Source organism: Triticum dicoccoides, chromosome 5A (assembly GCF_002162155.2).
Source record: "Triticum dicoccoides isolate Atlit2015 ecotype Zavitan chromosome 5A, WEW_v2.0, whole genome shotgun sequence".
In the NCBI taxonomy this organism is placed as follows: Eukaryota; Viridiplantae; Streptophyta; class Magnoliopsida; order Poales; family Poaceae; genus Triticum; species Triticum dicoccoides.
The window spans coordinates 296,297,098-296,323,663 of NC_041388.1; the positions used below are offsets into that span (position 1 = coordinate 296,297,098).

The following is a 26,566-nucleotide window of genomic DNA, read 5'->3' on the forward strand; positions in this document are numbered from 1 at the left end:
GTTTTTTCGGGTTTTTTGTTTATTGTTTATTTTGCATCTTTTTGGGGTTTTTTGAAAAGTCCGTCCAAATCTATTAATATGAGATGTAGTTTCGAAGATCTCTACCCGAGTAACGCAATGATGAAAACCGTCATGATTTGAACATACGATTCATAGAAAGAAAACATTTCGAAAAACGAATAAATGAAAAAAGGCACAAAAATCAGCTTGTGATAAGTGTCGCTAAATCAATGCGTCCCTTTATAAGACGTACTCCCTCCGTCCGAAAATACTTGTCATCAAAATGGATAAAAAAGATTGTATCTAAAACTAAAATACGTCTAGATGCATCCACTTTTATTTATTTTGGTGACAAGTATTTTCGGACGGAGGAAGTACTCTCTAGCTAGTGATTTCGGTCAAATATTTTCGAGCTCCTCCCTCCCATTCAATGTTAAAACGCATATTTGGGCTGGCCCATTTTAGCCCCTCTTATCTCGTTCGTTTCCAAAAAAACTGCTGATACATGCAGTGAAAAGTCGTTGTTGCTTGTTCCCTTAAAAAAATTGTCAATGTGTTAACTTCCAAAAGACCAACAGCAGTTTCTAACAGATTTATAAAAAAATGGTAAAGTATTTTGAAAATATCCATGAAATTGAATAATGTTTACTAATTTAATAAAATGTGAATTTAAAAGTTTTCTGATTTTTTAAAAAAAGGTTCACAGATTTGGAATATGTTTTAAAAAACCAGACCGGCAGGTGTATAAAAAGGGGAAGTTTCTTGATGGGTTTCCCTATTAAGTCAGCACCGGATCAAGATTGGAGACCCACCACAAGCAGAGAATTAAAAGCGAGTGGTGACCAACCATTTGCAAAAAGAGTAACAGAGCAAAACAGAAAAGAGAAGGGAGAAGAAAAAAGGTTCATAACTCATTGGATAGCTTAATCTATTGATCAAGGAAAATATTCATGATTTTTCATTTCAAATGAGAACATAAAAATGAATCTGAATAAAATCAATTGAAACCAACAAAAACACACAAGGAAAAAACAAAGACAAACCAACTGGAAATCTAGATTTTATAGTTCGCTTTAGAAAAGAATCCCAAGTATTTGGTTTATAGTACGTTTTACACAAGTGTGTACTTTTCTTATGACCTACTGCAAATTTTCAATTTTTTTAGAATAAATTTTCATATTTTCTTGTGCAAATTGGTTTATAGTTCATTTTAGAGACGTGTGTTCTTTTTTGTTGAACTACTGCATATTTTTATGTTTACTTGTGCAAGAGTTAAATTAGAAAAAACAGAAATAAATACATCTATTCAGGTTATCACACCATCTCATGGGAAATATGTCCTCTCAACAATATACCATCCCTATCCTTCAAACCAAACATCAGTTTGGCTATCTTCAACCACTTGAAATCCCTCCCAACCAAACAGAAAAAGAGGCTATCCCTATCTAAGTGGCTGGGGATACCCACAACCACTCAAACATATGCCCCAAACCAAACACACCCATACTGTAGAAAGGCGTCCCACCTTCTCGACGGTTCGCCCCATTGAATGGAGCTAGTGGGACAAATTAAGGAGAAAGATACACCTACAATCTTTTATATGGTACTTACTCCACTTGCCCTAAAAGGTTTTAGAATACTAATTCGTATACAGAGTAAGAATAACAGGATATTTTATACAAACTTGGATCAATATAGACACTTCAAACAACCAAAACCACAGCATAGAACATAGGACAGTCGTGTTATGGAGCCAAACGAGCCTGCCTAAAATTATCCTACCTGATACTGTACATACAAGAAAGAAGAAACAAAAGAGTCATGTTGATTCCCGGCAAAAATTTCTACACACAACAGTTCATCAACCTGCAGGCCCCACTGCACATTTTGTTTCCCTCGGAACCAAACTCACAAGAAATGAGGAAATGATGAGATGCGCGGCAGATGCGTAAGCAGGTCCCCAAATGGTTCTTGCCTTGGAGGCAATGAGCCATTGCCACTGTCTCCTTCAACAAGAGGCGCATAAGCTTGGGGCTTTCTCTCATAAATCTCATTATTATCACTGTGAACACCAGAGTTTACCTGGCCTGTGCCTGAATCTCTCTGGATCAATGAACACAGAGAATTGACTCTTGACATGAGCATCCTCTCATCAGCAGCAATAGTGATTTGGGAGTCGTTCAGAAGTTGCCGGGTCATCTCATCAAATGCTAGTTTACCCGTTGAGTCATTGCCACCATCGAGGATCTGAGAGTCGTTTAGGAGGTACCGGGTAATGTCGTCTATGGCCAGTTTACCTGATGTGCCAGCACCACCATCAGCTGCGGGTAGGTTCCCTGAATACATATGTCTGTAGATGTGGTGCCCAATGTGGTTTGCTATCTCACTCTTGGACATGGAGCGCCGGATCCCTGGCAACTTAAAACCGTTCCAACTAAGGATGTTTGTATGTGGTTCACCCACACTGGAACCATCGTCTTGTTTAATCACTTGACTGTCAGCAACTGGAATGGAAAAAAAAAAAGATGATGAGCAAAGTCATTCACTGTTACATGTTACAAAGATCCTAGTTGTAATTTGTGAAAAAAAACAGAAAACAAATTCAAATAATTATTCTGAACAGTGACCATGATTCAGTAGCATAGCATGACCTAAGACATCATCAATGAAAAATGTTACGTATTATAATAATTATGTTCACCTGAATTAGAGAAACCTTGAGGCAAGCCATCTGATGTTCCAGCTTCCTGTCTCTCTTCAGCATCTATCCTACCGGATGCAGAATGATGCTGTAATAGTTCCCTAAATCTTTGGGGGGTTAACTGATCGTCATCATCTTTATTATGCACAAAATTTTGGCACTTCACATCATCTGGATCTTCAAATATGGAAGATCTTGATTCAAAATACGGATTCTCCAACGTGATCTCATTTTGCTGGCTTAGCGAGCATAGACGTGGGTCACAGTGAACAAGCTTCTCCACATGCTTATTCATCATTCCGGGCGCACACTGAAGAAAGTGCCTCCTGAAAATAAAGGATTTTCGGAAGTTCAGGCACCAGTGTAACTTCGTGTATTGAGAACCTACTTGATTGTGATGTAGGCTTGAATCTGTCTTTCACAATGGTTTCTCGAGAAACAGCACTAAAATCCACTATGCCATGTCTTTCACAATATTTGAATGTGAAGTTCACAGCATATGCTTTTTTTCTCTCCACATGAAAATGTGTCTCATTTGTATTAGAAGGGGCCAAAATGACGCAAAGTACAACCAGGAAAATGAAGAAAACCACAGAAGGACCAAGAAACCAGGCTACAAAAGCTAGGAAGAAACTAGCGAAAGCCTAATTAGCCCATCTAATAGAACAGAGCAAGCAAAAACAACAATAGAAGTTCACTGCATATATTCTAAGATTTAATAAACATCTGCCACCATACATGAACATGTACCTGTGCATGCTTGCCTGTCCAGCAGTAAAATCAGAAGTTGCCTGCCACAAAGTGTGCTTCCTTGGCTGCGGATTCGTTTCTCTGAAGAAAAGTGGTTGCCTAGACAACTGGAAAAAACAAGAAAAAGAAAATTAGCAACAGAAAGAATATGTAACAACGGCCCCAAAAAGGCGAAAATGGACAGGAATATTACTGAACTAGATCTTTACCGTCCTATTAATATAATATGATGATGTGATCCATAATAAATAATTAACTTTGCAGTAATTTGCATTACTGACTCCATGTATATACAAGTGCTTACCGCGATTTCCAGGGTGCCAGGTTCCGTTTCTGGACAAACCACCTTAAGTGCACAGATATCAGACCACTGTATCTCAATTTTACTCTTGAGACCACCATCCAGTACTTCCCACACGAGTTTGTGTTTTGCAAAATAGCATTTCACAACCAGATCACCTTCGTGCCTTGATACCCACTGTTTATATACGAAGTATAAAGCTTAACATAAATGAATCAGTTGAAACACAGATAAGAAAACAAACAAATGAACAAACGACACTAACTAAATAGGTATAGTCAATGTGCATAGGTCTCTAGAACTACATATTGCCCCCTGTGTGCTTTGCAATATAGCAAGCTCATTTCATAACATCTTGTGCTATGGGATATCAATCTATAAATAAACTAATGTCACGGAGATTAGGCTTCAAGCCCGAAATTCGCTTCCATTGCCACCATGGCAGGCCAGAAACTAAAGGTACCAAGCTCTCATCATGAGATCACTATGATTATGAGCTAAAAAGGATTAGGCGTGGCATTCATGTAGAACAGATTGTCTGATCTTCAGAAGTAACACCGGCTAACTGTAATAATAGTATTAATACTAAACACAGTTAGAGACAATGGAATGGATCAACTTGAATCTCAACAATGCAAGCAACAAGAGATTATTATCAAAGAGACGTGTATGCATTTATATTCAGTTAATACTGAAGGACGGTATTCAACATGGAATTGTTGTCATGACCAGAGGATGTAAGTTACACCCAGTCAATTATGTCAATTTCTACTAAAAACAAGTATCATCGGGGGACCATGAATGACACCACAGGGCAATGTGGCAGCATGAATGAGCACATGACAAAGCTACTAACCTCCCAAGATCCGATTCTGAGAATAGAACCAGGGAAGTTGGAGGCTTTTAATTTCTCCGAGGCACTAGCAGTGCCACCATGCCGGGCGTCTTTGGCCTTGCCAGCCTGCACAAGCTTCATTTGGATCAAATCCACGAGAGAGGGGCTCTTCTTAAGCCGCAAGCCAAGTGGACTAGGCTCCTCAAGGAAATCATGTTGCGATGACTGCTGATTGGACACACTAGCACCGCCTGTGCTCCATTGCTGCATGACACAACCCCAAAATGCAACAAGCATAGGATTAAATAAGCACCGTGAAAGAAGATTTTATCAGTATTATCAATCAGGATAATATTTGCATTCCAAATCCGTGATGAAAACTGGAAAACAGTGACTGTACAGAGAGCACGTCCGTTTGCTTTTGTGAAATGAAAGAGGTAGAATCTTAGAGGATTAATTAAGAATTAGCATCAGAGGGGATTAACATGTAAGTGCGGACAGCTCGGATTGTTGGCGAATCAGTACTCGAGAGTACAATTCCAGAAGTCCATATTGTCCATTTCTAAAACCAAAGAATGGAACGGATATAGTATGTTAGTAGTAATAATATCTTCAGAGCAAAAAAGATTCCAGCAACTTGACTGCGCAAGATCTTTTTTCTTTTTCATTCATACGTGCCAGTGCCATATCTATCATCGACAACTTGCATACCTTTTACAAAAAGTTTTTCACGCTGGTGTAGCAATTTACTACTACCTATGTAACTAAATATAAAATGTATCGAGTCATGTACTGCGGGGTAGATGTCCTCCATGTTGTGAGGACTTATTGTCTCTCAATTGTAACCCTATGACATAGGAATAAAACAAACTCCCGTATGTTTTTTCGCAAAAAGATAAACAATAAAATAAAATGTTTTTGAACTGCAAAAACGTCTTGTATTTAGTTTTTTTTCGAGAAAAAAATAGTTACCGAGGTAGTAATTTCAGAATGTTAATCAATTAACACAGACAACGAGAAACGCACTAACACGTCAGGAGAATCACTCCAATTGCCCAAAAACCTTGGTATCGACTCAATAAAACGAAGATTATTTTTCGTTGGATTTGAACTCAAGCGAAAATCGATCGGCAGTAACACTTTCTAGATTACTTCAGTACCCTTCGCTCGGCCTCCTCCCAAGAGAGGGAAAAGGGGACGAAAACCCAGAAATTTTCGAATCTCCTTCGGGCCCGCGCCCACCACATGAAACGATCAGTCCGGATATCACGATGCAAAAACAAACAGTCAAGCAAAATCATATCGGAACGTTCGCGCCTGTTTTGCAAGGAACGAAGCAAAGACGAGGACGGGAAAGCCACCTGCGGCGGCTGCTGCTGGTGCGCGAGGCGGGACCTCTTATGGAACGGCGACGCCTCAGCCCCGGCAGCCCCCGCGGCGTCGCCGTCGTCGTCCACCGCCTCCTCCTTCACCCCCCGCCGCAGCTTCCCCATGTGCGGCAGGTGAACCATCCTCTGCGGTTCGAGCCGAAGGTGAGGGAGGACACCGTTGAGGCGGTTGTTGTACGGAGGAGGAGAGCTGTTTGAACAAGCAAGCGAGGACGGATGGGAGGTGGAGGAGGGAAATAAATATCTCGGCGGGGGCGGGGGAGGAGGAGGAAGCAGGATTAGATCTCCTCTGTTGTTTTTGCTCGGAGCACGTGCCAACTGGATCCGGATCAGAGGCCACCGTGGCGCGCCAGAGGAGTTCTCGTATCTACCCCTGATGCGCGGTGGTCGAGCGGGGGCAGAATCGTCAGGGGGGACGGTCGGCAGGCGTGCCCTGCCCACGGCAGCGGTGCGGTGGGCTTCCCCTTCCCCGGCGGCCAGCGGCGGCACCTGGGTCACGCCCCGGACTGTCGACACGCGTCCACGGTGCGGGAGGGGGAAAGGGAGAAGCGGCGGGGGGCGTGACGTGGTTGGTGCGCGTGTGACCTGGACACGCCGGCCCGTCCGCGTCCAGTCCACTGTGCCGACGCTATCCGTTCGCATCAACATCGGCCTTTGTCCTTTTCTGTGCTTGTGGATAAGATCGTGGCTGGCCGGCGAGCACTCACAGCGCAGAACCAAAGTGACAAAATTATTGTAGGGGAGGAACAAGACTTGGACTTTGGAATTGGATGGACCTAGACAGAGCCTGCTCCTGGCCTCTCACTTTAGAAAAATGATTATAAAATACATATGCTAAACAAAATCAAAATACATATGGACTTTGGATTTGTGTGATTTAAATAACCTATTTAAAATCAACATAGAGATCACAAATAATATATTTTTAACACAGTACAGACGCAAGTGCTCATATATATATACACACATACACTGATATGAATGCACGCGCACACTACCCCTATGAGCATCTCCGAGAGACTGGGCCGGCATATCATCTTGAAAATTTACAAAGTCGTCGTAGACGTCTCGTAGTTGATGGAAACATCTCCTCCCACTAATAATGCATAGTCGGAAATCCTGAAATAAATACAGAATAAATGCAAGCACCAGGACTTAACCCTGGTGGCACCGACAGAGCTACATGTATTCCTGAAGGGGCCATGGCCCCCCAACATTGACAATATGTCTAAAGAAAAATAAAATGAAAGTGCTTAATTAGAAAAAGTATAGTCTTTGCCCCCCTCAAGATTGTCGTATTTGCCTTTCGCCCCTCCAGCATTTTCTCCCTAGCTCCGCCACTGCCCGGTGGACTGGGGATATTACTGTCCTCCTAACCATTCACTCACAAGTTGGTTCGCAAGATCACAAAAAAAATGAAAGGTCAATTGAAACGTTATTAAATTATTAGGAAAGTGGTTCAGAATAGAATACCTTCTAAAAAATTAACCATAATTCTGAATTTCGTATTTTCTAGAAAAAATGGAACATGGTTCCAGAAAAATGTAAAATGATGATAATATATATGGCTTACATGTAAGTTTCATCTCATTCAGAAAACCTTTTAAGTCAATAGAACCATTATTTGTCAAGTTTTAGTGTGCAAGAATACGGGACATCCATTAAAATATGGGACGTTGCACACTAAGAGCATCTACAGCTGGACTTAATTTCGGCCCCACCTAAACATCAGCAGACACGCCCTGTCAGTGTCTGGACGTCTTTGATTTGAGCCTATATTTATCCGTGCAAGCAGTCATGCTCCTCATTTTCTTCCTTATATGCCCGGTCAATTGTATGTGATTGGTGTAGATAGAGAGAGAAAGAAAAAATAAAGATAGAGAAAAGGTGATCCGGGTGGGCCACGTCCTTATAATAAAATTATCGACTGACCGGGGCGCGTCTGGATGCATCCGCGAGCCCTCATATCCTTCTCATATTTGGTGTTAATATAAGAATTTGCGCAAAGCTAGGGCGTATAAAGATGATATGAGGGGTCCGGTTGGGTCATTTTTTTCTTCTCTTTCATGTTCGGTACGTGTCCATAGACGTTTGAGGAGGATTTGAGGGACCGCGGTATATGTTCTAAGAGCATCTCTAGCAGATCCTGCAAAAAGCTCGCCGGCCCTGAAATTTTTTGGTTGTTTTGCAGGATCTACGTTTTTTTACCCAAACAGATCCGGTAAACAAAGTGTGACCTGTAAAAAATTTACAGGCAGCCGCATATGCTCTATACGTACGGGGAACGGTCGGGTTTTAGGGTTAGCAAACCCTATCCCCTCCGCCGCAATTCGCCCGTGCCGCCCTCCCCAACTCCGGTGACAAATCTTGCCACATCTCCTTCGTTTTTTCTTCTCCTTGATGGCCGGTGGTGCTGGCGGGCGTGCCGGGGGTGGTGGGTCGCCTCCGCGCAAGCTCCCACGGCATGACGCAGAGGCCGGCAGCTCCAGCCGGCCCGCCGTCGAGCCATGGCGCTCGAAGCAAGCGCGCGACCACGACCTGCTCTCTCGAAGCGGCGGGAGGAGTCCTTGGGCCGGCTTCCACGAGCTCCATGGACAACTCTTTCCGCATTTTCAAAGGTGTCGGGAGGCCGATGCGGAGCTTGTAGCCACGGAGAAGGCTTTGGCGGCTAGAGAAGAAGTTGCCGCCGCCAAGGAGGCCAACCTCATCAACGTGCTCCACAAGTCCGGCGCCAAGTTCTACCTCGGCGTGTGACGCCCGGATAATCAAGCTACAGTAATTCCCTGCTAATTATGTCGTGTCATCATTTTCACTATTTCTAAATCCCCCTTTGATTCAATCCGATTCAAATTCAAATTCAAATACTAAATGCAACCCAAAGTTTCACAAACATGAAGACTAAATTGTTGATCATGTGACAAATTTTCACTTCTTAATATTGATGGTGAACCAACTTTTTATAAAGTGGCTTAGTGCTCTAAAATAAAAGAAAACAGAGGCGATAAAATGAAGAAGGAAAAGACTATAGCAAAAGAAAGAAAAAAGCCCCCTGCACCCCTGGCCGTTCGGCCCAACTGGGCCACCATGCCACCTGGACGGCCCACCCCGCTCCCCCTAATCCCCACCCGACCGAAGCCCTAACTGCTACCCCCACTCCCCTTGATCCCCTTCCTCCGTCTGGATCAGGGCATCGAGACCGTATACCCGTCGACAACCGCCAACGCGACTGACGCCCGAGCCGTCGCTCCGCCGAGGCCGCCGCCAGCCAGCCGAGCGTCGCCCCTCCCGGACTCCTTCCTCTCCATCCTGCGCTGCGCCCTTCTTCCCCGAGCTCCGCTCGCGCTCCATCCAGGGCCGCCCCGACCTCCCGCTGCACGTCATCGTCGTCGGGCTGCCCGCTTCCGGCCAGCCCGCACCTCCCCGAGCTTGCCCTGCGCTCACTGTGAGTACCGGCTCCTTTTCCCCTCTGTTTTCGTAGCTGTTCCCATGCCGTATGTTGGAAATATGAGCAATTTACCAAATGATTTTATTAACAGAAATATTAGATAAAGCATGACTAATATAGCCGCGATAAAGCAAGTCATGCAACCTGACGGAGAAAAAGTAAATAGCATTTGCATATATGAACTTGAACCGAACACATCTAGGACAGACACTAGATCATGTTGCATATATGGAGTAGAACCTAACACATGTAGGGCAAGTACTAGTACGAAAAACTGTGGCAGGACATCTGACAGAAAGAAGAAGAACACATACGGGACAGCAGCAGCAGAAGCACTGGACTTGGGGTCAACATCCTCTCCAGCCATGTCGTTGCTGAGGTAGTCGACGTCGGGGAAGAAGTCGTCGTCGGGGAAGTAGTCGTCGGAGCCCGTGATGAAGAAGCCAGTAGTCACGCAGAGCGCTCCCCAAAAACCTTATCACCCTTCTCCCGTACATGACTCAAAAGGTGCGGTCTCGGAGGCCTACTGTCCCGATGTGCAGTGCACGCCGTAAGCCGGGAGGAGGAAGACAGCAGCAACTCAGAGATTGGAACCGATGGCGAGAGGAAGGAGAAGTTCTGGTGCGTCTCTCTAAGAGGAGCGACCTTCCTTTTATAGGCACAAGAGAAGGAGGCGAGAGACTGCGTCGGGAGCTGAAGGGAATGCGGGAGATGAAACGAACAGACAGCAGCCGAAAGGTGCAGCGTTCGTATTCAATATCCAGTACAGCAAAAACTTTCCAGCTCCCTAGTGACCTTTCGTATACCCGTAGTGCGTGGCAAAAATTTAGATATCGGCTCGGCTCATTCCCGCAACCCGCGGCGCGGCACGTCGTGATGAGGCGTGGCGTGGCGAGGCGGGCGGCGGAGGAGGAGCGAGCATGGATATCCCTCTTGTTCTCATGCTCGTACAAGTGGGGAAAGAACCTCCCTTATAAGGAGGTCCAACTCCCACTAAACTAGCAATGTGGGACTAAACTTTAGTAGTATCCCTTGCCTTGCACAAATGGGCTAAGTGGGCCTCTAGGATTTATTAGGAATTTCTGAAATAGTTATTGGGCTGCCCAAAATAGACTAAATTTCAGCAATCCCCCACCAGATCCCAGAGGCACACAGAAATTTGCCTTTGGTTCCAAAACACTATTTTATATACCGGTACTGTAGTGGAGACTGTTAAGTTGAACTTCCACCTAGAACTCTATGCTACGCTAGTAAGAAACTTGAACAGTGGACTGGGCCTTGAACTGCAAGTTTTCTGCGAATCTAGCTTCACATAAAGCCTTGACCGATACGTGGCTACCGTGGGTCTTCCCCGCGGGTGGAGTTTATGCGTCATACTCTATGACCTTTCATGAGTTTACTAGAGAGAGCCCTACTCCCATAGATTGCGACGTTTGACAATCAGACTCATATAGATGTGTTCTTCAAAAGATATTCTGCAGGATAACATCTCTTCTTAAATAAGCCACTTAGAACACATTAAGATATACATCAACTTGCCATGCAGATTAGGAGAGTATTGCATTTTCATGGAGTGGTATTGTGAATAGTAAGGATAATCTCCTCTCAGTTGACCAACAGCTTGTCTTCCACATCTAATTCACGGGATCTCCGATCACAAAGAGTAGGTTACTACTATGAACAACTCATATTGTGGGTCTCATACCCATCTCTCTCGATGCATTATCTATCACATTACGTGATAGACCCTTAGTAAAAGGATCAGCCAGATTTTTAGACGTTTGGATATAATCCAATGCAATAACTCCGGAGTTTTTCATTTTTCTGACAAACTTTAACCTTCTCTGAACGTGTCTTCATGACTTCATGTTGTCCTTTGAGCTGCTCATTTTCGTGATCACTGTTTGATTGTCGTAGTTTATAAGGACACCCGGGACAGGTTTCTCAACAACCGGCAAGTCATTCAAGAGCCGATGAAGCCAATCTGCTTCGACCGTAGTTGTATCTAGTGTTGTGAGTTCTGCTTCCATTGTTGACCTCGTTAAGATGGTCTGCTTGCAAGACTTCCAAGAAACAGCGCCACCTTCATGAGTGAATACATAACCGCTCGTGGCCTTTATATCATTAGCATCTGAGATCCAGTTTGAGTCACTATACCCTTCAAGCACCTTTGGGTGCCCGGTGTAGTGAATTCCATAATTCGCAGTGCCTTTCAAATAACGCAAAACTCTTTCTAGAGCTTTCCAATGCACATCTCTTGGTTTTGAGACAAACCAACTCAGTTTGCTAACAGCAAAAGAGATGTCAGGTCTTGTAGCACTGGCTAAGTACATAAGCGAGCCAATAATCTGAGAATACTTTGATTGGTCTCTAGCAATTCTTTGATTCTTTCGAAGTAACACACTTGCATCATAAGGTGTTGGAGAGGGCTTGCAGTCACTATAGCCAAAGCGACTCAAGATCTTTTCCGCACAGTGAGATTGAAGCAATGTAATCCCACCATCATCGGCTCTCAACAACTTAATGTTCAGAATGACATCAGCCACTCCTAAATCCTTCATCTCAAAACAGTGAGATAGGAAATTCTTGACCTCCTTAATAACATTCAGATTTTTTCCAAAAATCAGTATGTCGTCAACATACAAGCAAAGGATAACTCCCTCGCCCCCACCATGGCGATAGTACACACATTTGTCAGCTTTGTTTACAACAAAGCCCGCGGCTGTTAAAGTTCTTTCAAACTTCTCATGCCACTGTTTAGGTGCTTGCTTGAGTCCATACAAAGACTTCAGCAACTTGCACACTTTTCCTTCCTGGCCATCTAGTACAAACCCATTTGGTTGTTCCATATAGATTTCCTCGTCCAACTCTCCATTTAGGAAAGCAATCTTAACATCCATTTGATGAACAAGAAGACCATGTGAGGCAGCTAGTGGAAGTAGAACTCGAATAGTGGTCAGTCGAGCCACAGGTGAGTAAGTATCAAAGAAGTCTTCACCTTCCTTTTGGGTATATCCCTTAGCCACGAGTCGAGCCTTGTACTTTTCAATAGTACCATCAGGCCTAAGCTTCTTCTTGAATACCCATTTGCATCCTATAGGTTTGCACCCATAAGGACGATCAGTTATCTCCCAAGTTTCATTCGCTAAGATAGAATCCACCTCGCTACGAACCGCTTCCTTCCCGTAGTCAGCATCTTCAGATGCATAAGCCTCTGAAATAAAACTGGGAGTGTCATCTATGAGATACACAAGAAAATCATCACCAAAGGACTTTGCAGTCCTCTGTCTCTTGCTCCTAGTAGGAACTTCATTGTTTTCCTCCACAGGACTTTCAAAGTGTTCTATCAAAATGGCAGGTTTGGTAATTGTAACTAGTTCCTGATTCGATGAACTAGGCATCTCCTGATTAGATGAGGTAGCCATATCCTTCATGGGAAAAATATCTTCAAAGAAAGTCGCATCATTCGACTCCATGATCGTACCGACATGCATGTCAGGTACCTCAGATTTTACAACCAAGAATCTATATCCAATGCTATGAAAAGCATATCCCAGGAAAACACAATCCACAGTCTTTGGTCCAAGCTTTCGCTTCTTTGGAATTGGAACATTGACTTTCGCCAAACAACCCCATGTTCGTAGATAAGAGAGTTTTAACCTTTTCTTCTCCCATTCCTCGAATGGAGTTATCTCTTTGTTCTTTGTGGGAACTCGGTTTAGGACATGACATGCTGTCAATATCGCCTCCCCCCACCATGCCTTGGAGAGACCCGATGTGTCTAACATGGCGTTAACCAAATCAGTTAGAGTACAGTTCTTTCTTTCGGCTACCCCATTTGACTGAGGTGAATAGGGAGGTGTCCTCTCATGGATTATACCATGTTCTGCACAAAAAGCATCAAATTCATTGGGAAAATACTCTCCACCACGGTCGGACCTAAGCCTCTTGATTTTCTGATCAAGTTGGTTTTCCACTTCAGCTTTATAGATCTTGAAAAAGTTCAAAGCTTCATCCTTAGATTTCAGAAGATACACACGGCAGTATCTAGTGGAGTCGTCAATTAACGTCATGAAATATTTCTTTCCACCTTTTGTCAAAACGCCATTCATTTCACAAAGATCTGAATGTATGAGTTCTAGTGGTGCAAGATTTCTCGTTTCCGCAGTCGTGTGAGACTTACGAGGTTGCTTAGCTTGCACACACACTTGACACTTAGATCCCTTGACAGTGGTGAAACTAGGGATTAAGTTCGACTTTGCTAGTCGCGACATGCAACCAAAGTTAACATGACAAAGACATGAATGCCACACATTGGATTCACTATTGTTGCAAATATGATTAACAATTTTATTGCAAACGTCTGATAAGGATAAACGAAACAGACCTCCTGACTCATAGCCTTTACCAACAAAGGTTCCATATTTGGATATTACAAATTTATTCGACTCAAAGACAAGCTTGTAGCCATCTCTACACAGAAGGGATCCGCTAACAAGATTTTTATTGACGGAGGGGACATAATGCACGTTCTTCAGCTGCACGATCTTCCCCGAAGTAAACTTCAGATCGACCGTGCCAACACCACAAACAGAAGCACTTGAACCGTTGCCCATCAGCACGGTTGAAGTCCCTGCGGTCTGATAAGACAAAAACATGGAAATATCACCGCATACATGCACATTAGCACCCGTGTCAATCAACCAATCAGGAGAATGACATACTGAAAGAATAGTGGGAAATATACCATACCCAGCATCCTTCATGTCAGTGTCTCCAATGACAACATTAGCGGTCTTGTCGCCTTTCCCAGGATGACGCTTGTCATAGCGATTAGGGCAACTAGGAGCCCAATGATCAGGATCCCCACACACATGACAAGCACCTTTCTTCTTGTCATTCTTCTTCTTGAAGTTCGTGTGTTGCACAGCCTTGTTCTTCCCATCAAACTTTGCTTTACCATCAAACTTGCCCTTGTTCTTGAACTTGTGAGACTGGAAGTTCTTCTTCTGTACCAGATTGGCACTAGATCCTCCCTCAATACCTCGAACACGTGTGTCCTTTTCTCTCGCCTTTTATTCCACATCAAGAGTACCAATGAGATCCGGGACGGAAAACTCCTGCCTCTTATGCTTCAGCAAGATAGCAAAGTTCCTCCATGAAGGAGGAAGCTTAGTGATGATACCTCCGGCAACAAACTTGTCCGGTAGCATACAACTGAAGTGCTCAAGTTTTCTAGCAAATGACTGTATCTCATGAGCTTGCTCAACCACGGAGCGCCCTTCAGTCATCCTGTAATCATAGAATTGCTCCATGATGTACAGCTCAGTGCCAGCATCCGAGACCCCAAACTTGGCCTCGAGTGCATCCCACATATCTTTTTCATTATCAATTGACGCATAAGCATCAACTATGTTCTCACCAAGAACACTCAAGAGAGCAGCCTTAAACAGAGTATCCATTTTTTGAAAAGCTTGTGCCTATTGAGCATCAAGCTCTCCTCCGGGTTTGCCAAGAGTGGCGTCATAGCAACTCATGGTTTGAAACCATAAGACTGCTCTCACGCGCCACCTCTTATAGTGGATACCCTCAAACATAGGAGGTCTCATGGAAGCAGCAAAACCACTTGGGGTAAATTGCCTATGATAAGGTTTTTGGATTGTTGGAAATATGAGCAATTTACCAAATGATTTTATTAACAGAAATATTAGATAAATCATGACTAATATAGCCGCGATAAAGCAAGTCATGCAACTTGACGGAGAAAAAGTAAATAGCATTTGCATATATGAACTTGAACTGAACACATCTAGGACAGACACTATATCATGTTGCATATATGGAGTAGAACCTAACACATGTAGGGCAAGTACTAGTACGAGAAACTATGGCAGGACATCTGATAGAAAGAAGAAGAACACATACGGGACAGCAGCAGCAGAAGCACCGGACTTGGGGTCGACATCCTCTCCAGCCATGTCGTTGCTGAGGTAGTCGATGACGGGGAAGAAGTCGTCGTCGGGGAAGTAGTCGTCAGAGTCCATGATGAAGAAGCCAGTAGTCGCGCAGAGCGCTCCCCAAAAACCTTATCACCCTTCTCCCGTACAGGACTCAAAAGGTGCGGTCTCGGAGGCCTACTGTCCCAACGTGCGGTGCACGCCGCAAGCCGGGATGAGGAAGACAGCAGCAACTCAGAGATTGGAACCGGTGGCGAGAGGAAGGAGAAGTTCTGGTGCGTCTCTCTGAGAGGAGCGACCTCCCTTTTATAGGCACAAGAGAAGGAGGCGAGAGGCTGCGCCGGGAGCTGAAGGGAATGCGGGAGATGAAACGAACAGACAGCAGCCGAAAGGTGTAGCGTTCGTATTCAATATCCACTACAACAAAAACTTTCTAGCTCCCTAGTGACCTTTCGTATACCCGTAGTGCGTGGCAAAAATTTAAATATCGGCTCGGCTCATTCCCGCAACCCGCGGCGCAGCGCGTTACGTCGTGACGAGGCGTGGCGTGGCGAGGCGGGCAGCGGAGGAGGAGCGAGCATGGATATCCCTCTTGTTCTCATGCTCGTATAAGTGGGGAAAGAACCTCCCTTATAAGGAGGTCCAACTCCCACTAAACTAGCAATGTGGGACTAAACTTTAGTAGTATCTCTTGCCTTGCACAAATGGGCTAAGTGGGTTTTTAGGATTTATTAGGAATTTCTGAAATAGTTATTGGGCTGCCCAAAATAGACTAAATTCCAGCACCGTAGCCATGCCCCGCAAGAACCCGTGCATCGTTGTCCGCCATGGCCGTTGCTCCTGCAGCCACCGTGTTTCTTCGCTCGGACCCGCGCGCCCCGCATGCTCCTGGAGCAACCAGGAGGCCAAAGCTGCCCCTAGCTGGCTCCCTTGCGAGCTGCAGCCCCGTGCCAACACACCTCCGAGCTCCGGCAGCTGGTTGGCTCGTCGCTGCCGCCATTACACGCCGCCCCAGCGCGTATCGCGACCACCACTAGATGCGCCGCATCGTGGGCTTTCCAACGCGCCCAGCCACGCGTCCAGCCGACGCCAGAGTTTGCCGGACGGGCATCGCCGTCGCGTCGAAGTAGCACCAGCAACTAATCACCGTTTAGGTGACGTGGCAGATTATATTAGCCACTAATCTTGTTGTTAGTTTAAACCTGTGTCACTGACTGCCCGACCCCACCACTTATTTACCCCTTTGACTAGATTAAACTTTGATAATTGTACAGTGGATGACATGTGGGCCCGATGCACTGTTTAACAGGATATGATTTGATTAAGCTACAACCACTGACCTGTGGGTCCCCCTTGACCCTGTTGACTAGTCCACTCTACTGTTGACTGCTGACTGAGCAGTTGACCTGGTCAATTGTCCCCACCTGTCAGCCTCATAGCCCTTTGCTGTGTACACTGTTCTGTGTACACATAGCAATTTCGCCTTTTATTTTGAATTAATAATAATTTCAGAATATTGTTTAAACTTCAAAAAAACATTTAAAATAATCCGTAACTCGGATGAAAAAAATTTCTATATGAAAGTTGCTCAGACCGACGAGACGAATCCGAATATGCAGCCCGTTCATCCGCCACACATCCCTAGCATAGCGAACATTGAACTTTTTCCCTCCGGATCGTTTGTCCGAAAATGCCTAACTCCGGGGAAATATTCGCGGATGTTCTCCCCCTTCGCCGGTATCGTGTAGCACCGCGTTAGATCACGTCTAGCTCTGCCTGTTGTTCTGTTGTGCCCCTGTTTACTCTGCATTTACTATTTCTTCCCCCTTTTCTCTCCGGTAGACCCCATGATCGATGCCGCCCCTGTGATCGACTTCGTCGCCAACACTTCTCCCTTTTCAGCAGAGCTTTCAGGCAAGCAAACCCCCCCTTGAGCATTCTGATATCGCCCATTTCTTTCCCTCTCATGCTTGCATTAGATCTGCTACTGCTTTATGTATGATCCTACTCTGATGCATAGCCTATTTTTGTTACCTGCTTTCATACCTTACCTGCTTATCCTAAACTGCTTAGTATAGGTTGGTTAGAGATCCATCAGTGACCCCACCTTGTCCTTGTTGCCCCTGCTTCATCATCAATGACTCGATCAACGTGATCGACGTCCAGGCCCCGACACCGCACATCACCCCCCCTAGTTGTACGACTCTGCAGAGTTACCATCGAGTGTCGAGGGTGGAACCTCTTACATCACTCCTGATGAGATCTCTGTAGTGTAGCTATACGGTCGAGGTCATCGAGGGTGATTTCCTCCTTAACCACTCCCGTTACGGTTCTGTCGTGCAACCCCTCAAGTGTGAACTTCGAGGGTGGATCCTCTTACGTTCACCTTGATGATAGCATCGAGTGGAATTCACCGGTGATTCCTCGGGTTTTCCCCTTGGTGTTAGACACACAGTTACCATGGTTACTATGACTTTACACTGAATCATGTTACTAAGGACGGGTCGGCCCCGAGGGGTACTCGCGCGAGCTTAATAGCGAGTGATGTGGAGTCGGGTTAACCTGGAAGGTGCCTGCGAGATACTTACGAGGCGTGGCCGGGCATTCTTAGCCCTTACCGCAAGTACTTGAGACGGGGAGACGGGGTCACATCGATCGTGAGTCTCTGCTCGTTACCGCATGCTCCTAATCCACTACGATTTGAATATTTGATCCGAGGGGCCTCTGACCTGATAGCACTAACCATCACGTGGGCATAGTATGGGCGTTCTGCGTCGTATACATCAGCTGAAACTTAATAGACGCCAGCGACTGAGCGGCGCGCGCCGGGTTGGACTGCGTAAGCTCCTGCCTTGTTGAAGGAGGTAGTTAGGTCTGCTCACCGGCCACCCACGCAACGTGCAGGAGTTCCTGGGGCGATGGCCCATGACCCCTGGGGGCATAGGTTTAGTCCGGCGTGCTGGCCTCTCTATTAAGCCTAGGTCGGGTTGCGGCGTATTGTTTGGCCGATGCTGGGCATGACCCAGGAAAGTGTGTCCGACCGGAGTTAATCGAGCGTGGTGGGTAAGTTGGTGCACCCCTGCATGGAAGAAAACATCTATCGATAGCCTGTCCTACGGTAACGAACACTTGGAGTTGTATCCCGATCGATACAACTAGAACTGGATACTTGTGATGAGAAATGGATTGTGATGAGAAATAGATAGTATGGCTCTGGGATTGCTTTCTTGCAGGGAGTCGAGAAAGGATCTCTGGTCGAGGTTGATAACACTACTACTACTTTACATTATGTTGATCTATACCCTTCTAAATGCTGCAAGATGCTTGAAGATACTTGAAGATGCTAGTCTTCGATAGGCTAGGATTTCCCCTTCTTTCTGGCATTCTGCAGTTTAGTCCACAGATACAGCCCATTTCCTTTGATGCAGATGCATACTTAGATTAGATCTGATGTAAGTCTTGCGAGTACTTGGGATGAGTACTCACGGCTGCTTTGTTACCTCTTTTCCTCCATACCCGATTGTTGCGACCAGATGACGGATTTCAGGAGCCAGGCGACACCACTAATGACTACTGCTCCCCCGAGGGTGCCTACTACTACGTGACGGCCGTTGACGACTTGGAGTAGTTAGGAGGCTCCCAAGCAGGAGGCCTTGCCTTTTTGATCGTTGTTACTTTTGTGCTAGCCTTCTTAAGGCAAACTTGTTTAACTTATGTCTGTACTCAGATATTGTTGCTTTCGCTGACCCTTGTGTATTCGAGCTTATGCACTTGATCGTATTAGCTTGTATTATTTTAATTTGTGTCTAGAGTTGTATTGTGATATCTTCCCGTGAGTCCTTGATCTTGATCGTACACATTTACGTGTATGATTAGTGTACGGTCAAATCGGGGGCGTCACATATCTCAGCGTCAACGAGTGACTGCCGACTTTATGTTTAATTTGTTGTGTATGCATTATGGTTCTGATGAACTATTTTCTAATGGGGAGATGTTTCTAAATTTGAAGTACGAGATTTATCGGATCAGTTCCGTGGGGGCCTTCACGTTCCCGCAAAATCGTTTTGCAGTACCGAGTTTTAGCGGATCTACTAGGCTTTCTTTGCTTTCTCAGCAAAACCTTTAGTGAAACTCCTCACAAAGTGAACTTGCCATTTTGGCCGAATAGTGCGGAAAATCCTCACAATATTTTCTATATTGATTAATTTTTTTTTACAAGGATGGATAAGAATCTGCAAATAAGACAACTGCTTAAAAACAAGAAAAAATATTGATTGTCAAGCCAGTCACTGAATTGTGTTTCTTACTCCCTCCGTTCCAAAATAGATGACTCTAATTCTTAGGCTCAATCCGTGAAACAGGGAGGGGGGGGGGTCAAACATACACTGAAATAAACAAAACTTGGCGGTGCAAATTATAACCCGTCACAACGAATTCCCTAAAAAAAATGTCACAATGAAAAGCGCAGCTTAATCCTGTGGCCCACCATGGCCAACAAACATTTAGCTTGCTTCTGCCGCGGAACTGCAAGAAGTACGGCAAAGCAGAGTGCGGGGTTCAGGGTGTTAAATACACCAAAATATACCTCTGAGGAAACAATAGTCTTTTCCATTTCAAACATACAAACAAACGTCAAGCTGCAGTGAACAGGAGTACTAGCTAATTTTCTACACCACCTAAATTCGGGCTAAATAGCATTTCCTTGCAAGCTCATGGGCATTTTAGCAGTTACCGTTGCTGCAGAACAAAGCTCCTGGAGTTTTTGTACTAAGATGAGACAGAATTTGAGCACCATTTTTCAGAACAGTCAGTTGAACCATTCAAATATGCCTCAGGAACTTTTATCCTAAACACCGAGTAATGGTGATTCAAGCTTTTCTGCCCGTGCAATCTGTAGACACTGCCCAGTGCTCCAGTAATGGGATTAGGGAAAGCATAGAAGACGCGCTTGAACCTTTGATGTACAAGCGCCATAGCACACCTTCAAACAAAGAAACAAACAAACATGTCAGCAAAAGCAAACTGATCAGTAAGCAACAACTAAAAATAATGTCATACTCTGATAGTAGTGAACATACATCGTGCATGGTTCCCAAACAAGGTAGATGTCAAATCCTGTGCAAAGATATGGTCTGTTTCTTTCATGCAAGTCCCTGCTGCATGCTGGATGTGCAGATTGATCTTCACCCTGAAGTTCAAACTTGAACTTGTTAGCAAAACAGGATAGAATAAATATGTACCAACTTCAGTCTTCTGCTACAGCACTGATAGAGTTATTAAAGGAGAGTGGCAACAATAGATGGTAGACAATATAAGTAACAAGGCTCACATTTGTAACTATCTTTAGCCGCTTTGCTGGTTCATCATCAGAACAATTCTCTACATCACCATTTAATTTTGGCTCGGTTGTTGAAGAAGTTGAAGAAGGGAACATCCTTCTATCCCTCTCGGCGGCATTTTCAATGGCAACAACTGCAGCATGCCACAGAGGATGCCAGAGAAAACCACCTTCAGATGGCAGTGTCTTCTGCTCCGTACACCTTTGTTTCATCCATCCGAAAGGGTTTATACATAAGACCTCCCTGTCCAAGCCATTGCAAAAACGAGAACTCGATGGCAACGAAGTGTCGGCTTTATCCTCAATTGCTTCAGGGAATGAGCTAGCATTACCTGCTTCTACTATTGCACATTTGTTCCCATTTAGACAAGTATCACGCTGGTGTGTTTGGTCTGTAGCCTTTGAAATTACTTGCATGCTTGATGGATCAACAATAATGGCAGCATTGCCCACCTGGTAAAAGCTCACCCATGCAGAAATTAACCAAAAACGTTGATCCACGCCACCCAACCAGCAATTTAAAATCACATCATGCAAAAAGGAAAACCCCCACAGATGTGGTGCCCTTGCCAACAGTTCATATTATAGGAAACATATATCTGGATATAGCACTAACAGACAGGATTTAACTTAATCTCACACAAAGTATGTCCGTCACTACTTGTCTATCTGTCCTAGAACAATTTTATCTTGCAGTTCCTTAAACCAGTTGGTTCGCAGAGAGAAAATCACAAGACTGCAATTAGGGTTATCGGTAGCTGGTGTTTTTAATAATACTAGTAAATATGAAATAAATTATTACAGTATGGGGGGAAACCTGCAAGAATTGGTGAGAATGTTCCAACAGCGTAATTTGCGGGTTTACAGTTAAATTAGCTGGTTTTCAACACAAGGGATAGGTGTCTCACGCTACAAGTGGTAGAAAATAGGCTACTACCAGTCTTTTCAACCTTGATTTAAACTCTTGTTATCAGTCATATAGTGAAGAAACTGTGGACTGTGGTGATCAATGGTATTAGGCAAACGATCTGTTTGTCTGTGACACTGAAAATTGGACTGGCAGATTGTTGCAAGACATTAACTTGAAATAATAATTTTGTATTCAGAGGCTTAGAAAATGAATTTTAATTCTTGAAAAAAGACATGTTTTTTTATTTGTCCAACTATCCAAATGAATAATCTTGTATTCAAAGGCTGGATAATTTTAAATTCTTGAAAAGTGGATTTAGTAAATTTTTGTCCAACTATCCAAATGCTACTTTTCCATATAAAAGATTCAAATTCATATCACAAGATTATATCCATGTATAAGATGGCAAAATCAAACAGGAAGATCATTCGGATCTAAGTTTATACTGTACACGAATGTTTAAAGTGGACAAACTATTTCCATTGCATAAAGTTCGTAGAGCAAAAATAGACAGTGAAGAAAAGCTACAAAAAAAAAACATTCTGACTCTCCCTAATTAGTTAGTGAAGTAACAAGACTGACTAGCATATGATAAAATCATGGAGGTGTACCTCTTACACGAGAATAATGTTTACAAAATAAATGGGAATGTAGGAAAATAACATAATAAACAGGGGAGTTCACCTGTGATAATTGCATAGCAGTCCTCATGCAATGAAATATTGATGGTAATTCCTCCTCTTTAAATCCAGATACACCATCAATGCTACAACATTAACAGAGAAGACCGTTGGAAAAGCTTACAATGACACAGCATACACACTTACACAGTATAAATAAGTTGCCAGAATTGCATACAGCAGCAATAAACTATATCTTAAATCCTATTTTTCTATTGGAAGTGTGTGTCAATGTAATGTCAGTGCCAGAAATTTACAAAAGGAAATAGTATTATTGATCATTTGACTATAAGGCAGCCTTACAATAACAATGCATACAAGCTGAAATTTGTCACCTGTGTTTTTGGCTACAACCTAAGCCATACATTTTATATTGACATTGCCAGACACAAGATCTAGATATTCCAACACAAAATCCAGTCAACTTTGTTTAAGCAAGGGTGAGCTGTATAAAGAAATAGATTTATAAGCATCTTTTTTTGGCAAAGCCATTCAGTAGCCGTACATAAGGATAGCACTTCCAAGAACCTAACAAGGTAAGGAAATCCTTGCACACATGACAGGCCAGGTTTGGCGCACGTGCTAATTAAGGTCAAATAGTTTCGTTCTCCATTTGAATATTCATAAACTCTTCTTATGAATTAATACATAGAAGAATTGCAGCAACCTTGAAAACATATTCACAAAAAATGGGAACCAACAACTTTAATTCTTGAGAACAAAAAGAAATACGTAATATGGTACATATTCACTGGACAGAACATACTCGTTAGGGGGGTGATAAGATGTTGGCCAAAGTTTGCACTGTTCCTCCCACTCCTCTTTCGACGTAGCAGAACAACTGGCAACCTGTTAAAGACTTTCCCCAATAGTCAACATTTTACAGGCTTGTACTGTAAATAGCTTCCTAAGTTTAAGTTTCTTCCTAGGCAGCTTTAAGTGATTTTTTGTTTATGCACAAAGAATGTTAACTATCTCCATTGAATATCAGTGCATTCTGAGAGATGGAATGTGTTGCTTTCAGATTGTTTATAATATCGGTGGTATTTGACATAGAGATGAAATCGGATATCACAATTTTCATCCACCATGAATGCATGCCAAAATTACAACAAGAGTAGAAAACAAGCAGGTGAAGCTTAATGTTGCCATTTTCACGTGCTTATCTTAATACAAGAAAATATTATATGAGAAGGCTATAACCTTTAGCTATAACTATCATGCCGAAGCGGTGTTTTTAACATTGCTCCAATGCCCAGTCTATGAATTGCTCCAATGCCCAACAAAATGAACTGATTTGAGTTAATTTCTCCAAGGATAACATGAGCACTCACTTTTGCAATGAAAGGACTCAAATGGTAGTTGTCCACTATCTTTTGGACTTCTTCAGGAAAACCTTCACTACAATTGTCAGGCCCATTGGAAAGGCATAAGATGATTGATAACTCAGAATTTTCTGTCCAAAAAAAAACATGATAAAACTTAGAATGGGGGCAGAGAAGTGTTCCACTATAATTGCTGGTCACATGGTAGATTCAGTTTAAAATACTGCAAGATGCTGAGTTTTACTTCCAGTCTACGAATTGTTCTGTTAGCATTAACTGATCATTATGAGCTCAGACATATTCAGTGGTTCAGCAGCAGAAAGCTATGGTATTCCTTCTCGTGTAATCATATGAAATTATTGTGTGCATCGCACTCAGAAGGCAAACATAAAGTATTTGAGAATAGATAACGATGCATATACCGCCACACACAACACGCCGACGCACCCGCTTGACATGCCGTAGATTCTCTAATGGGCAGACTTGATTCAATTGCCTGAAACAACGGTCACACCAATAAATCACCGTGTCAAGTGTTTTGAAAATAATAATATGTAAAGTTTGTAAAAAACGACCAAGCAAGTAACTGCATATTGTTAATTTAGTACCAAATCTCGAAATAAAAGACCAAAATGTCAGTTAGCATACTAAGACCATTCAGACAATAGAAATTAAGCATGCAATCACAAAAAAAAAACAGTTTCCTATAAAAAAGGATTAAAAGCCTTTAATTTTGCTTTAGTGTTAGTGCAAATTTGTTTTTCGCACAAAACTAAAAACGTAGAGTTGCAGTTCTCAGGGTAATCCACAGCTCCACTTTTATGTAATTATTCACCACTTAACCAATACGATTATTTTATTAACCTCTATAGATTTTTCATATTATTTAATTAACTTCTGTCAATTTATATCCACAAGTCAAGGTTTCGAAACTAGAATCCAGAAGGTTATTGAACTGTATGAATTGAAGTAGATAGACTCCAGATGTATGCCGTGATGTACCATATGCAAGAAAAAAAATCCTACTCAACAGAGTTGAGATCTAAGAACAAACATCGGTGCAGTTCCAGGTACATCATACTCAAGCTAAAGCAACCCTCAAACCTGCATATGATCTTTTCACCTATTTGTTCAAAGAACAAGGATTTGCGCTACTTTCAACCTCAAACCATGTTAACTATAGTTCAGCATTCCTAACAGTACTAAAATGTACCATTTGAGTAAAACAACTTAGAGAAGTTATTATTACCTGATGAGAGCATTTGTTACCTTGGGCACAATGTTCGCTGCCACCACATCAACTATTGAGAAAAAGAAGACAAAAAGAATCAATGAAACCACAATAACAACAAAATTGACAAGAGCACTTGAAGGAGATTAGGAGATACCCGTGGAATGTTGGAGGGGAGTTGGATTGCCAGGGACCTCGGTAAGCTCCCACGCCATGGTGACCTATTCAAAGTTGAAGTTGAGAAACATACAACTCATGATTTTGTAAGGCAAATAAACTGATTAAGCTTAGTTTGCAAGTTGTAGCAACAGAACAAAAAAAAGGGCAGCCCGGTGCAGGTAGCTCCCGCTTTGCGCAGGGTCCGGGGAAGGGTCCGACCACTTTGGGTCTATTGTACGCAGCCTTTCCCTACATTTCAGTAAGAGGCTGTTAAGCAACAGAACAAAGTGGACAAGAAATGGGTAAAAAACAAGAAAAGCTACTCCCTCCAGGGATGGCAGAGGTCGATCGGGAGGTAGTGGCAGTGGTTCCTGGGGTGGCAGAGGCAGAACCGGCGGTGGCGCCACCACCGGAGACGAAGAAGATGGCGGACTGCCTGTTCTGACAGTGTTGAGGGCTGTCAGAAGGGAGTTCCCATGCTGCCAACCATGGACCAGCAACCAACGCGTCCACGAAAAACCCAGATGTCACTGCATACCAGGAAGGAAAGCTGATTGTTTCTATCTAACGGGGCATTCACTAAACTAGTAGAAGCTTGCAATTTGACGATGCCCTGCATTCAGGCTCTATTTGGATACACGAATGGGATTGAGTTCGGAATCATAGGGTAATTTCCAATACGTCATGAAATGGACATGAGCTATGATTCAAATTCTGTTGTGTGGTTGCTGTTGGAGTTGCATCGTGGAATCTAGTCAACTTGTGAATTCCAATTCCTGTTGGGATGCACTCGTTGAGTCATTGCTTTTGACAATGTGGCCATAACTGAGAGAACATTGTTACGTAGCGTGTACTTAAACCGTGACCATGTTTAGTTTAACGAAAATTGATCTTTGGATGCACGTTACCTCAGCCTTGATCCGATCTGCTCCCAAAACTTTGTCTACAGCTCCAAACTGACCTGCAAGGGGAAAGACAGGGTCAGATTCTGTGCAGCCAATAAGGGAGTCGGGGTTGGAGATATTGCTCGATTTATTTATAGGCTTTCGTTAGAGAACAAAGCTAGCTCTGGAGGAAACGTACTACAGGAGGGGGGGAGGGTAAAGGAGCTGCTGCTCAAGGGAGCGGAGAAGCGCTGCGCCTTCACAGGAAGAAAGCTCGAGGGGCTGAGGGAACTCACCTGCGACGCTGCCTTGCAGTTGCTGACTTTGCAGTCGTGGCTGGTCAGACCGGGATGCAGCCGTGCAGGCCTAGTCGCCGGAGGGCAGCTTGGGGGTGCCGGCTTGGCGCAAGCTGCTGTTCGCTGCTGGGCTTGAGCTTAGGCCCGGAGACGCGGGCCGTTAAGGCCAGAGGCCGCCCAAACAGGCTGAACCGCTATACGGACATTGGAGCTCGTGATAAAAGCAAACTTTTTTTGAAATTTACGAACATTTTTTTTGAAATTGACGAACATTTTTCAAAAAACACAAACGTTTTTTGAAAAAAAAGTAAAAGAAAAATAAAAAAGAAAAAAAGAAAAAAGAAAAAAGAAAAAGAAAAAAGGAGA

At 43.6% G+C, this 26,566-nt stretch overlaps 2 protein-coding genes across 8 annotated transcripts; both read right to left on the minus strand.

The window, feature by feature from the left end:
* Positions 1 to 1,629: 1,629 nt before the first annotated feature.
* On the minus strand, positions 1,630 to 6,244 carry LOC119301106. 2 transcript variants are annotated; one of them, XM_037578004.1, is made up of 7 exons: positions 5,949 to 6,244; positions 4,609 to 4,851; positions 3,756 to 3,929; positions 3,452 to 3,558; positions 2,702 to 3,027; positions 2,083 to 2,504; positions 1,630 to 1,999 (listed from the first exon to the last, which is right to left on the minus strand). In XM_037578004.1, the coding sequence occupies exons 1-7, from the start codon at positions 6,096 to 6,098 to the stop codon at positions 1,862 to 1,864; spliced, it is 1,560 nt and encodes a 519-aa protein (XP_037433901.1). In that variant the 5' UTR covers positions 6,099 to 6,244; the 3' UTR covers positions 1,630 to 1,861. The 2 variants fall into 2 exon arrangements, with proteins under 2 accessions (XP_037433901.1, XP_037433900.1); XM_037578003.1 differs by having other exon boundaries at positions 1,630 to 2,504; positions 5,949 to 6,240.
* Positions 6,245 to 19,846: 13,602 nt separating this feature from the next.
* On the minus strand, positions 19,847 to 26,326 carry LOC119301107 (tRNA-specific adenosine deaminase TAD3-like). 6 transcript variants are annotated; one of them, XM_037578008.1, is made up of 11 exons: positions 26,201 to 26,326; positions 25,929 to 25,981; positions 25,019 to 25,082; positions 24,880 to 24,931; positions 24,053 to 24,126; positions 23,640 to 23,761; positions 23,072 to 23,154; positions 22,310 to 22,391; positions 20,707 to 21,168; positions 20,456 to 20,565; positions 19,847 to 20,358 (listed from the first exon to the last, which is right to left on the minus strand). In XM_037578008.1, the coding sequence occupies exons 3-11, from the start codon at positions 25,074 to 25,076 to the stop codon at positions 20,145 to 20,147; spliced, it is 1,257 nt and encodes a 418-aa protein (XP_037433905.1). In that variant the 5' UTR covers positions 25,077 to 25,082; positions 25,929 to 25,981; positions 26,201 to 26,326; the 3' UTR covers positions 19,847 to 20,144. The 6 variants fall into 6 exon arrangements, with proteins under 6 accessions (XP_037433905.1, XP_037433902.1, XP_037433908.1 ...); XM_037578005.1 differs by having other exon boundaries at positions 25,019 to 25,550; XM_037578011.1 differs by having other exon boundaries at positions 26,104 to 26,301.
* Positions 26,327 to 26,566: the final 240 nt, after the last annotated feature.